This window comes from Coffea arabica, chromosome 10e (assembly GCF_036785885.1).
Source record: "Coffea arabica cultivar ET-39 chromosome 10e, Coffea Arabica ET-39 HiFi, whole genome shotgun sequence".
NCBI classification, from domain to species: domain Eukaryota; kingdom Viridiplantae; phylum Streptophyta; class Magnoliopsida; order Gentianales; family Rubiaceae; genus Coffea; species Coffea arabica.
Genome location: NC_092328.1, coordinates 7,123,633 through 7,136,982, shown reverse-complemented (window position 1 = coordinate 7,136,982; position 13,350 = coordinate 7,123,633). Strand labels below are relative to the sequence as shown.

General features: G+C 37.0%; 2 protein-coding genes and 1 long non-coding RNA gene across 3 annotated transcripts; 1 reads left to right on the top strand and 2 right to left on the bottom strand.

Moving 5' to 3' along the window:
- Nucleotides 1–5,630, top strand: LOC113712402 (amino acid permease 6-like). Its single transcript, XM_027235810.2, has 7 exons — nucleotides 1–252; nucleotides 430–663; nucleotides 772–865; nucleotides 1,030–1,244; nucleotides 1,334–1,476; nucleotides 4,803–5,030; nucleotides 5,123–5,630. The coding sequence occupies exons 1-7, from the start codon at nucleotides 144–146 to the stop codon at nucleotides 5,546–5,548; spliced, it is 1,449 nt and encodes a 482-aa protein (XP_027091611.1). The 5' UTR covers nucleotides 1–143; the 3' UTR covers nucleotides 5,549–5,630.
- LOC140015288 (uncharacterized) lies at nucleotides 3,268–3,694 on the bottom strand. The gene is made up of 2 exons (XR_011821889.1): nucleotides 3,557–3,694; nucleotides 3,268–3,456 (listed from the first exon to the last, which is right to left on the bottom strand). It is a non-coding gene; the product is annotated as an uncharacterized lncRNA (long non-coding RNA).
- A 533-nt stretch (nucleotides 5,631–6,163) lies between the features above and the next one.
- LOC113712401 (RNA-binding KH domain-containing protein RCF3) lies at nucleotides 6,164–10,941 on the bottom strand. Its single transcript, XM_027235809.2, has 9 exons — nucleotides 10,802–10,941; nucleotides 9,928–10,663; nucleotides 9,026–9,436; nucleotides 8,660–8,914; nucleotides 8,156–8,509; nucleotides 7,827–7,906; nucleotides 7,597–7,708; nucleotides 6,793–6,950; nucleotides 6,164–6,665 (listed from the first exon to the last, which is right to left on the bottom strand). The coding sequence occupies exons 2-8, from the start codon at nucleotides 10,660–10,662 to the stop codon at nucleotides 6,807–6,809; spliced, it is 2,091 nt and encodes a 696-aa protein (XP_027091610.2). The 5' UTR covers nucleotide 10,663; nucleotides 10,802–10,941; the 3' UTR covers nucleotides 6,164–6,665; nucleotides 6,793–6,806.
- Nucleotides 10,942–13,350: the final 2,409 nt, after the last annotated feature.

The window sequence follows — 13,350 nt, the reverse complement described above, 5'->3', positions numbered from 1 at the left end:
GACCACTTCTGCTCCTTCACTCATTGGCCCCTCTCCTGTCTCCTCCCGCGAACGTTCCCAATATAACCTCTCTACCTTCCACTTCTCAACATAACACATACCCACCATACACCACAAGTAAAAACACGTACACACACACTAAAATGAAGGAAGAGTTTCAGAATAATGGCATGTACCTCGAACAAAATCCAGAAGCTCCAGAGAATGGCGATCTTAAGAATTTTGATGATGACGGCCGTCCAAAACGAACAGGTACATATATCTATATAGTGTATATATATATATATATATATATATAAGTTTCTTGCCATGACATTCTTAAAGTTATGGCAATAAAGGATTAAAAAAAAAAGGTTTCTTTGTCATCCTGGTTAACCAAAAGTTTTTGAGTTATCTTCTTCTTCTTATTTTCTGTTAAAATTTGTGAAGGGACGGTGATAACTGCAAGTGCACACATCATAACTGCTGTGATTGGTTCTGGAGTGCTATCTCTAGCATGGGCTATAGCTCAGTTGGGATGGGTGGCTGGTCCTGCTGTTCTCATGGCATTTTCTTTCATCACCTTCTTCACTTCAACTATGCTTGCGGATTCTTACCGGTCTCCTGGTCCTATAACCGGCAGAAGAAACTACACTTACATGGATGTTGTCAGGTCTCACTTGGGTAAGTTTATGAAATACTAACCATATGCATGCTTGAAGAAACTAGAAAGAAAATTCTCACTGTGTAAAAGCCAAATATGCTATGCCCTTTTCTTTGTGCTGAATTTAGGAGGCTACAAGGTTCAGCTTTGTGGAATTGCTCAGTATGGCAATCTCATAGGAGTTACGATTGGCTACACAATTACGGCATCCATTAGTATGGTGTAAGTATTCAAGTTACATACTCAAGATTTTTGCCCTTTTTAGCTATGAATTTATTTAATGAAAATAGCTTGGTGAAAAGGAGTAATGAATGAATGACTATGCTCAATAATTGAAGAAGTCGAGGCCTGTTTTCTGACACGGTTTCTTCCACGGTTGTCTTCAGGGCGGTCAAAAGGTCAAATTGTTTCCACAGGAACGGCCACCATGTGAAATGCCATATATCAAACAACCCTTTCATGATCATCTTTGCCGCAATCCAAATTTTTCTCAGCCAAATACCAAACTTTCACAAACTCTCTTGGCTCTCTATTTTGGCTGCCGTGATGTCTTTTGCTTATTCTTCAATTGGCCTTGGACTCTCCATAGCTAAAGTTGCAGGTAAAATCCAACATCACAACCAATTATTATTACAACAATTTGCTGATATCTTTGGATCCTAAATCTTGTGGTCCATGGATTTTGTGAAGGGGACGGGATTGCAAAGACAACCTTGACGGGGGTAACAGTTGGGGTAGACGTGTCAGGCACAGAGAAAGTTTGGAGAAGTTTCCAAGCCATTGGAGATATAGCCTTTGCTTATGCTTATTCAACTGTCCTTATTGAAATTCAGGTAATCCTAATTCTCTTCCTTCATCTATGATTCTCACAAGTGTCTGCCTATGCATGGCTCCATGCTCTAAACTAGCAGAGATCTGTATACCTTCTCCCCATCCCCCGCCGACCTGGAGGCCGAAATAGATAACAAAGGAAGGAAGGGGGGAAATGGAAAATCTAAACATATGGCGCATCCCTCACGTATCTTGAATTGTGTGCCTAATCAATTGAAGTATGGCACGTAGTTAAGTCTGGCAGATAATTTTAGCAGACCGAAGTCCAAACACATGTTGGCTATACTTCTTTTTAGGTTGAATGTTCAAAGCTCGCCTCCAGTGTGTGAAATCAATTGGTTGGCAATCTTGTGACAGTGATCGGAGTCAAAACCTTCCTAACTTTTATTGACCAGTGGAAATTTCCTTCAAAACTCCAAGTCTATGTATCATATTTATTAATTCGTTTCAATAAAAGCATAAAGCAACAGTACTATAAATTTATGGCAAATACATAATACTAAAATCGCCTAGGTAGGTGCAGCCCACAAGGTTTTTGTTTTTGGTTTGGGCTCTGTTTTAAAACTCGGATCGGACTGGCCGGTCGAACCGGGAACCGATCAGGTAGCCGGTCCGAGTCATATTAAAAAATCGAAAATTTAAAATTCGGTCAAAGTCGGTCAAAAATCGGGTTTGATCGGAAAAAAAATTGGTTTTTCCGGTTCAACAGTAATTTTTTTTAAAAAAAATTCAAACTTTTTAATATTATGTTTTGACGCCCTAAATTGTTAAAACTTATTGATATACCTCAAATATTTGATACTTTATAAATATTGTCATAAAATTTGATGTTATTTTTCAATTAAATTCATAAATTTAATTCTAAACTTGTTAAGATTTATTAAATAATATAAATTGCTACTTGATTGTTCTAATTTCTTTGTATTTTCTTGTTAAATATATTTGAAACATCAAATATATATGAATATACCTTTATTAATATCAATATATTATTAGATATTATATATAATATTTTAATTTTTAAATTATTTTTATTTATGACGTCATCCGGTTCGACCCCTATCAACCCCCGGTCGAACCCATTGACCCCTGACCCCTGACCTCGGCCGAGTCACTATCCGGTCCGTTCTGAAAACATAGGGTTTGGGATCGTTTCAGAAATCTCCCTTGAGGTTTTTGACAATTTCACCTAATGCCCTTCAAGTTTTGAAAATTATGCATACCTCCCTTGAGTTTATCATTTTAATAACAAAAACTATTCAATGGTCAAAATTTTGAATGAATAATGCAAAACGCCCTCATGAAATTGTGAAGTTTATTTTACCTTCTTATAAAATTCTTTAAAAAAATATTGGAATATGCACAAAATTTCAAATTCACTTTCAACCCTCGTCCCTACTATTTTAAACCTTTTATATTCCTATGATTCAAATTAGTATTATTATCATCACCACCATTATCAATCCCTAAATTATAAAACCTCAATCTATGTTTACAAAAGCAAAAAAATTCGGTACTATTAGACTTAAAAATTTTCACTAATTTTATTAATATAACATCATGTACCTCAAACGTTGGAGTACCAACACATGCTCCGTCCTTTTTAAACCTTTAGCTTACATCTTCTTCTATTCATCTTCAGATCCTCCAAGCAAAGTTAAAATTAATTTGTAATATATTGGAATTGTGTTTAGGACTAGTAATTAGTTATTCTATGAGTGCATCTTGTTTTTGTTTTCATTAGACGTTTAATTGTGTGGTGCATTCCTATGCACAAGGTTAGAAGCGTGTCGTTTAATTGAATGAAAAATATTAATATATTAAGATTGTTATGGTCATCTTATAGGGTCAAGGGAGGAAAGTGTAATATAATTAAAAATTTCAAGGGTACCAAGTGAAATTGCGAAAAACCTCAAGGGATGGGATGTTTCTGAAATTATCCCTTTTGGTTTTTGGATGCCTTCAGAACTTGCAGACACAACCTGTTGAAATTCCACTGATTAAACATAAGATATATGCACAGAATATATCACAGCTTCAAACCACAGCTCAGACATAAGGACGGAACGTAACATATCAAACCTCTATGCGTATGCTAGTTTGTCTCGAGTATCTTCCTTTTCTTGAGTCTTGACAGTTGACACGCATCTCAAGATGCAGAGCTTAGGCACAGATTTAGAAGATTTTTGAGCTCTATGATTCAATGATGTTGCAACTTGTAAGGATAGCTGCATATGGCGTCACTGAAACAAACCCTATGGCAACGTGGGATGTTTACGTTCCACCATATTGCTTCCCAAATGGTTTGTTTGCACTCTATGATTGCATGCCCTGCATGTCCCATGTCACCTTTGTCATATATATTAATTCTGAAGATACAAAATAAAAGGTCCCACATAAGCAAGAAAGAGTATGATGAATTAAGAAGATTCATGAACTAATTTGTTTTGTCAACTAGAAGAAACCGCCATTTGAAGTGAACCAGAAGCGTAATAATTGACTGCTCCCAGTTAACAACATGAACAAAAATTAGTTCTTTCGGCCATGTGCCCGCGCCGACCTGATAAGGACCGCTAAACAAAGTTGGGCTGTGGAAAACAAAAACAAAAAAACACACACACACACACACAAAACATGAACATACGTGTTGTCATGTGCTTTTTGCTCAAATTATGGTAGCACGGCTTAGTTATCGGGACTTATACTTTTTATCTATCTAAACTGTAAAGGCGTTTTGGCACTGACACTGAAATTTGTTCCTTACGGACCACAAATGTACAAATTTGGTCCAAATGTTGAAGCAATTGGCGGTCCTCGCAAAAGGGCGGGAAGCCCTTTAAAATTTGGTCCAAACATTCCCACTGGCCGTCCCTGCAACCTCTTTAAGGCTTTCTTTACGTCGCATCTTTATGTCAATTTAGAATTGACACCATATCATTCTCTATCGCGACATTTTGCATTACCTGATTTAGGGTCACTGCTGAAGGCTTTAATTCCATCAACAGTATCAAGCAGTATTGTTTGTTGATCAACACACTTTCATTGATCAAACCAATATGGCAAAACTGCTTGTGCTCACATCACTAAAGGCAGCTGTAAGCGGCTTCCCTCAATCTTAAGTTTGCCAGATACACTTCTGGGCTTACATGGGCAATGTTACCATGTCCACTAATAGTTTAATCTTACACTCCAAAGAAGGCAAGAAATTGTTGCCCCCTTTGAAAACCTTCTGCTAGTCTTCTGGTAATTCTCTGGCGATCACCAAAAATAAGGAACAAGAAAGCTGTAAGGCTTTTGTTGCTAAATGGTGGACCTATATCTGCTGCAGGACACGCTGAGATCACACCCACCAGAAAGCAAGGTCATGAAATGGGCCTCTGGAGTTGGAGTTTCAACGACTACCCTATTCTATGTCCTGTGTGGTTGTACTGGCTATGCAGCATTTGGAAACAATGCTCCAGGAAATTTCCTCACCGGATTTGGCTTCTACGAACCCTTTTGGCTAATTGACTTTGCAAATGTTTGCATTGCCATTCACCTAATTGGCGCTTACCAGGTGGGATTACTGTATCCTCATTTCCCAAGGCACAACTACACTGATCTAATCCCATCAACCATCTAATCTCAACACACTTGACCATCATGCAGGTTTTTGCACAGCCAATATTTGGCTTTGTTGAGAATCGTTGCAGTAGCATATGGCCAGAAAACAAATTCATAAACACTGAACATGCAGTTAATGTGCCACTGTATGGTACTTACTACATTAACTTGTTCAGATTGGTGTGGAGGACAGTATACGTTATACTAACAGCTGTAATAGCTATGATATTCCCATTCTTCAATGACTTCTTGGGCTTGATAGGAGCAGGCTCTTTCTATCCTTTGACTGTGTATTTCCCCATAGAAATGCACATCGCACAGGCAAAGATACCAAAGTATTCTGTCAGATGGATATGGCTTAAAGTACTCAGTTGGGCTTGCCTGGTTGTATCACTTGTTGCTGCTGCAGGATCCATACAAGGGCTTTCCCAGGAGGTCAAGACATACAAGCCTTTTAAAACACAGCAATAATTTCTGCAACATAGTCAATTTGTGAAATGTGTTTGATGTAGCATTTCATAATAAGAATTTTGCAAAATATGCATCCATGTCATTTCACTATCTTTACCATAAGCAGGTTTTGCTTTAGGGGGTAGAATGGAGAACGCACTTTCAACTTGACATGTACCAACGAGATCATACTTATCCTTAAGGTGCTCATACTAAAAATTTCTAAAATCTACAGCCTTGTATGCCTATGCTTAATTCCAACTGTTGCTAGCACAACATAAGCCAGAAAATGACGCAGGGACAAGATGTAGACAGAGAACAGTCCCTAGTTTTATAGTATTTGTGCACTGCCATATTGACCCAACTAATGGCCCAAGAAAGACAAGAAAAACTGATAGATTATGGAGAAATACTAGATAGAGGACCAAGTAATGGACCCAAATTTGCACCTTTTTTCACATCATCAAAAGCAACAGAAATACCAAGTCAAACTGATGCATTTCGTCACAAAGGAAAAGTTTTCAAAGTTTAATGAACTAGACGGGTACAGCATCACTTAGTCCTTAGTTATTCCTTTATTCGTCTTATTCTTTCTGGTTTTCTGTTTTCACTTGTCAGATCAAACAAGACTGGAAATGTCAACTCAAACCACTTGAAATTCTAATAAAAATGACCATTCTAATTCTTTTTTTCCCCTGAGCTAATAGTATTAATCACAGATACATTATGCAAAGCCATCAAAGCTTAAAGAGACAAACTTAAACAAACAAACAAACAAAAAATCTAATTTCACTCCCTAAAGTTAATCATCCAATCCAAGCATATCCCAGTTAACATAATTTTCTTTTTTTCCCTTTTCTAACATTTGATAACCACCAGAAGTACTGTTTGACTGCTATGTTTACCGAACACCACGCTTTCCAGGAGTGAAAAAGTCAAGTGCATCTTGCTGTCAAAAAATGGCTCAAGCAAAAAGTCAAGGGCATCTTGCAAGGTAGAAAAATTGATCAGCAAGGTAGAAAATGACTCAAGCAAAATTTCAAGTGCATCCTGCTGTCAGCAGAGGCCATCATCAGTCTGTCAATACAATCTTCACTTGGGGTCACAGATGGAAACAGGAGAAAGTACATTGATCTCCCTGAACAACCAGATGAAACAGTACAGATACCAATGAGAGGTGAACATCTAAAAGATCCTTGCTAAAGCCTTTTCCATATTTCCTTGACAGAAACTATAACTTGCATCCTGCAACTATGAAGTATTACCTTAATATCAAAAATCAAGTGGCATCTGTCTCACTGATTACAAATGCTTGAATAAGACTCTGTGCAGCATTAGTCTGTTCTGGTGTTCCAGATATTATGATCACAGTTTCTGTTGCCCCAGGTTTAGAATCAGTAATAGTAATTTTTGCATCAGAAATCTGGACAGGTGGGTAATGTCAGTTTCTTGATCTACCAGGGAAAAATTACAAAAATAGCGCTCAAACAATATGTAGCCTATCTGCAAGCATGATTATTAGGGGAAATCAAGCATCTTGAGTTTCCTTTTAGCTACTGTTTATATACAAAAAACTGAGTACAAAATTTTGAAGGCACGAATAATTTCGCAGGTTGACTACTTGAAGTTTTAACCTATCAGAAACTTCCAAGAACAATAATTCGAAACCTAAAAACAGCTTGAACAACAGGATGATATAGAACTTCAGTGTAAGAACTATTATTTGTCATCCTAAGGACACTGCAAAGCATATCTTGACATTATCTTTTCCTGTGGTTAGGAATAAACATTCTCTTAGAAGAACCAGGGGCTGGAAGAAACTATTATGCACAAAAGCAATGAAAAAATGGGAAAACTAATCTGAAAAGAAAGCAATTTATCCTCTAATGCATTTTATGTCCATGCATACAAAAGGTTACACAGTAGAATTTATGCTAGATGAGATCTTTAGCTAAATGGAAAGAAAACCAGCTTTCTTCACATGAGAACAGCATAAAACTAAGGCAGAAAAAAAAATTCTACCACAACAGAAAAATCTGAAGATGAATGGAAAATCATAATGATTATACCTGACGTATCTGTCTCAGACATCCACCATCCTCACCATAGATTGCAGGAACAACAGAACGCGGAACCACAACTTCCACGGTAGTGCTTGTGATAATAGCGGCATGATTTCCTCTGCATCATGAAGGACATAATGCTTATTCTGTTTATTTATGTGTGGAATAACTAATACGCATATTAAAGCATCAAAACTGCATGACAGAAGAGCATAAACACTGTAGAATTTACAGACCCTCCAAATCCACCAATCCTCCTAGGAGGAGGTCCTGCATAGTCAGGCAAGCCCATTGGACCACCGGCTTCAATTGGCCCCTGCATTGGATCAAACACCTCAAGTGAATGACCTTTCACTTGCATAACCTAAGATAGATCTTGTAGGAAATTGCCTATAGCTTTAACAATTAAAAGAGTCAAAATTATAACAGCCACAGAAGCAATGGACCAGTCAGCAAAAAACTTCACAAAAGCACCAGTAGATGCAAAATATGCTGACTAAAATCATTTCCAAGATATGAAGTACAAAGTACTTGGCAATAACAGTAACAAGCATCAATGGACAACCTGAGGCCCCCATGCTGCTGAAGGTGGAAATCTTTCTGACATATGAGGTGGGAATCCTGGTCTGTGGAAATTTTGCATAAAAGGAGGTCGCTCATCAAGTGGATGAAAACCTCCCGGAGGAGGCAGGCCACCGACAGAATCAAACTTGCGAAATGATGGACCTAGATTCGGATACATCCCTGGAGGTGAATGTTCTCCCCTTCCCAAATATGGTGGAAATGGAGGTACTTGGTCAAGAAAGGCAGGATTTGAAGGATAGTTCATAGAAGGAAATGCATCTCGGAAGAAGTGTTCCCGTAACCTTGAAGTTATCTGCAAAAGGGCCTCGTGCACCGTTTCAAGCTCTCCATTTACCTGTAATGGTAATAGATACATCTAAAGCAGAAAGACTAATACCTTAAAGAAAAAATGTAAAACTGCAAAAAGTTTAAGACTGGGGCAGATACATCAAACACATAAGCAATAAAGCTTACAAACACCGTTCAAAGATACCCAAAAACAAACCTGAACTACTTCTTCATTTTCTAAAGCACCTTGAGGGTTTTGATCCTTTCCCAGTATACGGATATAAGCTCCAGTAGACTTCCTCATTTCAGCAATAATGGATCCTCCTTTGCCAAGGAGGCATCCGATTTGATTTGAGGAGACAAGAAGTTTAGCTGTCACATTTTTTTCTTGACTTTCAGATGATGACCTAAATATTCTGGACTGCACACGAAGCACTGCATCTTGAGGTGCAGATATCCTTTCATCTGGGTGCTGAAATGGTAAAATAAATTCCAATAATGACTATTTCATAAGGCAAGAAACAAAAATATTAGCAAACTGTGGATCTACAGATCCAGAAAAGGTTGAAGTGCTAGATTATACCGCTGGACCAGATATTACAATTATGCGATCCTCCGAGTCGGCTGCAGCATCAAGAACTTTAATCTCACAGCCAGTCTCATTTTGAATTGCCCTGACTACAGTTCCCCCCTTTCCAATTACACCTCCAATCTTGTCATGAGGACACCATAAACGGAATGCTAATATGTCCTGAGAAGGATACATACGATCAGGAAAACTGCCTTCAGCATCACGATATCCAGCAGAATAAGGCATCCCTTGCCCATGGAAAGCATGGTTTGATTGTACAAAGGGTTCCTGTCTGTAAGGACGGCCAAGTGAATGGGATGATGGTCCAGAGGATTGAGAACGTTGGTCCCGAGGGGCATTCCCAAGTAGTTGTTGAGAAACAGAAGTAAGAGCTTTTCTAACAGCATCTGGCACCCCAGAAATCTGCAATGAACTCATCAAATAAAAGGTTGAACAAGCACCTTCAGCACCAAAAGTAGGTCTTTGTAGTACAGTTGTCTACTAATGCAGCATCCCTTGTTGTTTTGGTAGAACCAATCTAAATGGAAGGTAATTTATCTTATAAAGCAATGAAAATTCTGCTTCCCACTATTTCCAAATTTATAGGAAAGACAAGCAACATCCTAGGCAAAGGAACCAAATAAGAAACTAGGAACCGTCGTTTCTTTCAACCAAAGGTACAGGGGAGAAAAAGGTCACTTTTTCAATCACCCATGCAACAACATTAGAATCAATACTCTTGAATGACTATTTTTGACAACTCAAAACAAGGCAGAAACAGGTAGGAAAAAGTGGAAAGCAGTAGTCATAAACAATTCTAATGAACTTTCAGATAACTAAAACTAAACCCACATATCAAGTTAATGGTGAGACTGCAGTAGTCGATAGCAGTTGAAAAAGCAACTGTAAATTACCTGAACCAGTTCATCAGAAGGAGATGCAGGAGGAGGCAGTTTATCTCTGGGAAGAATCCGAATCTGGGCTCCACTTTCCAAAGCCATCTGCTTAATTACACTACCAGCTTTCCCTAACAAACCACCAATCTGACTGGAAAAAACAAGTAACCTCACAACAAAAGAGGTATCTTTATGGCCCTCATCCTCCCCTGCTCCGTCCTTCTCCTCCGAATCCCCTTCAAACATTCTTTCAACAACAAGAAACAACGCTTTCTGCACCGCAGAAGCGGTTTCCTTATCCTCTTCTCCTCCTCCTCCTCGAACTTCTTCAACAGGACTAGCCTCCTTCTCATCATCATTCTTATTCTCCTCCCCACCATCATCCTTTCTATCAGACTCCCCATTTTCACCATTATCCTCCTCCTTGCTCCCCTGGTGCTGCTGCTCTTCAGCAGTAGCTCCTCCATTTTCCTTTCCTTTATCTGGGCTTGCAATAACAATTACTCTCTCATCCCATCCCGGAACTGGCTCCTCAACTCGAATTTTCGCACCGGCTTCTTCGCGCAATTGGGATATAATGCTGCCCCCTTTTCCAATAACACTACCAATTTTGTTACTAGGGCAAAGCACCCGCAACATAGTCCCATTTACTGAAGAATTTGGTGAACTAAAATTTCCAGATTTTCGCCATTTCCCTCTACCGTTTGCCTCTGTTTCATTCGGTCTCTTCGATGGTGTCAATTGAGCAGACATCCTTCCCCCAAAAAAAAAAAAAAATAGTTTTAATTCCGAACCCAGCCAAAAAAAAAAAAAAACGGATATTCATTGAAAAAAATGCAGAATTAAAATACTGATTAAAGCTTCAATAATCAAGAAAGGTAAGGTGACTTACGGGTCTAACTTGGGTCGGCTTTGATTTGGATTTCAACTGAGCTTTTGGCCAGAGTGTGTTAAGATTTCTTATCAGGAAGGGGAGCTTTTGCAGGAAAATTGCATGAATTACACTTCGACTGTGAAACCCTCCTGAAGGCAAAGGGTTTTATATGGGTTCAACTGTTTACAGGAATTAAACCGACCCGTTTCATTCGGTTCGACTGTGTTCGCTGTTCAGGAATCTACCAAAGCTACCAGTTTTACCCTTTGGGCTCATTGCTATCTTGGCCCTCACAGCCCTTTAATTGGGTCATTATACCGTACAACTGACGTTCATTTTCTATGTACACTAGCGTACATGAAGGAATCCATTTTATAACCAAGAAGGAAAAAGGTCGTGAATCTGTTTTGGCAAGAAATTAAGCATTTGGAAAATAAAATTGAAAATTGTCTATCCATGTTTTCCAGCTAACTCTTTTTTTTTTTTTAAAGTATTGACTAAATATATCGAACTTGGGTCAAGTGCAGTTGGAATTTTGGTACAATTGTCAGAATTATATCTTATACGTGATAAGGTGTATTTCTTTTATATGACTCTATTGTACACACAAATTTTATTCGTGTATATCAACTGAATGCATAAAATACAACTGCATCTATTAACAATGTACAACACGTTGTGGATGAAATACAACAAATTGCACCTATTTGTACTTAATTCGACCAACTTGCCCCGAGTCCATTTATATTAATCGCATCACAAAAAAAGTATTACACGAGCTGAAAAGCTTCCGGCCAAATGATTATTGAGAAAAAAATTGGCTTTGCAATTTAATTAAAAATATATATTTTACTCCACTTGTAATTCAGACTTTCAAATAACTAAAATCATTTCAATTTTCTCCTTGGTCCAACTAACCATGTCAAATTTTTTGGAAAGACCAAAAATTCACAGCAGTTTTTTCGCACACTGCGAATTTCTAGTTGCATTGAATAATTGGGCTGGGCTTGAGCATACCTGTTTTCCCTCTCTAGTATTCACCTGTTTCTCACACCGAAAATAAAATAAAAAAGCTGTTCTGTAAATAGAGTTTTTTTTTCTCTTTTAATTTTTTAGTCACTAGAGTTTGTCCTGGGGGTTTGAAAATGAGAACCATTAATAGAGGAAAATTACGTAGTAGTATTTTCTAATAAGCAAACAATAAATAACTGCCATTTCACATTGACTAACTTAATTAATTAGTGTCTTAATTTGACACTCAAAAATTTTCTAAATGAGGTGGAAGTTTTTCACAAATGATACATATGGCCCAGAATTCTTTTATTAGTAGTTCGTTTAAACATAGATACATGTACTCATTTGCTTCAAGAATAATAGAGTTGAGCAACCTATTTAGGTTGTCCAAACACACTACTACTTCATGAATATATTTTTGCCGTTTTAGGAAAAAAAATTATTTTTTCCCATGCATATGCAAATACGATCGAGAATGCATGCTATATATATATACATACATATATACATACATACATACATACATATATATATATATATATATCTCTTCGTATTGCTTAGAGAGAGAAAAATATAATTGTTGAATAGAAAAGCCAAAAATTTGACCATAGTCACAAAATAAAAATTAGTGAAATGATTGAACTCAATAAGCATGTACACACATTTTGCTTTAAATTTCGAGACCAGCCAACTGTAGCTTTCCGTAGTAGGTGTGTCTTGGACTTGTTTCTACTGTTTTGGGGATGATAACATTCACTATATATATTTTTCTACAGCTAGAGAAAATAAATTAAAGGTTACGGAAATGTTAGAAAATGATTCTAATAAGAACTAAAGTATAACCTTTTAACACCCAATTCTTTGATGTATTGCCAACATAACTGCCCTTTCTAAGGTTTGTACCTACCACAAAGATGCATAGGCAATAAATACCTTTTTTGCAAAGTCATTTTTTTTAAAAAAAATCTATTTTTTTTTGTGAATACATTTTCTAATCACTTTTTTATCTCGCATATATCAAATTGTTATCACCTTTTCATTTCACAAATATCAAATGACTATGGTACATTTTCTATATAAAAAAAACTCCAAAAAATTGCAAAAAAAAAAAAAAAGAGCAAAGTTTCTGTATCTGTAGGTGTGTTTCTCGAAGAACAATTTCAATTTCACGTGAATATGACTATACTGCTCATAAATCAAACTCTGAATTATGATTACATATTCATAATTAATTTTTTGTTATATTACATAAATAAAAGGACTGCAAGCTTCTAGAAAAGTGATATTTTATACTTTATAATAATGAAGAGATGTTACGTAGAACTTTGAGTTTATATGTTCCTATATAGTACCATGCAAGGCTCATCCTTCACCAAACAAAAGAAACAAGTCAAATATCATTTAGGGTGTTACATAATATTCCTCATTAGATGTTTATACTTTCAAGGAAGTTCTCCTTTGAACACACTACTATAAACACATGCAAATCTTATTTAAAAAAAAAAAAACATTTTGATCCGTAACAAATCCAAAGGTAATAATAGTTCATATTA

Bases quoted from the DNA above. Each gene is read 5' to 3' on its own strand.
- LOC113712402 (XM_027235810.2), top strand. From the start codon at position 144: ATGAAGGAAGAGTTTCAGAATAATGGCATGTACCTCGAACAAAATCCA. The intron at 253-429 runs GTACATATATCT...AAATTTGTGAAG, and splicing joins CGGCCGTCCAAAACGAACAG to GGACGGTGATAACTGCAAGT. The intron at 1,245-1,333 runs GTAAAATCCAAC...GATTTTGTGAAG, and splicing joins CTCCATAGCTAAAGTTGCAG to GGGACGGGATTGCAAAGACA.
- LOC113712401 (XM_027235809.2), bottom strand. From the start codon at position 10,662: ATGTCTGCTCAATTGACACCATCGAAGAGACCGAATGAAACAGAGGCA. The intron at 8,510-8,659 runs GTTTGTTTTTGG...TTACCATTACAG, and splicing joins AAAATGAAGAAGTAGTTCAG to GTAAATGGAGAGCTTGAAAC. The intron at 7,907-8,155 runs GTTGTCCATTGA...GATCCAATGCAG, and splicing joins CAGCAGCATGGGGGCCTCAG to GGGCCAATTGAAGCCGGTGG.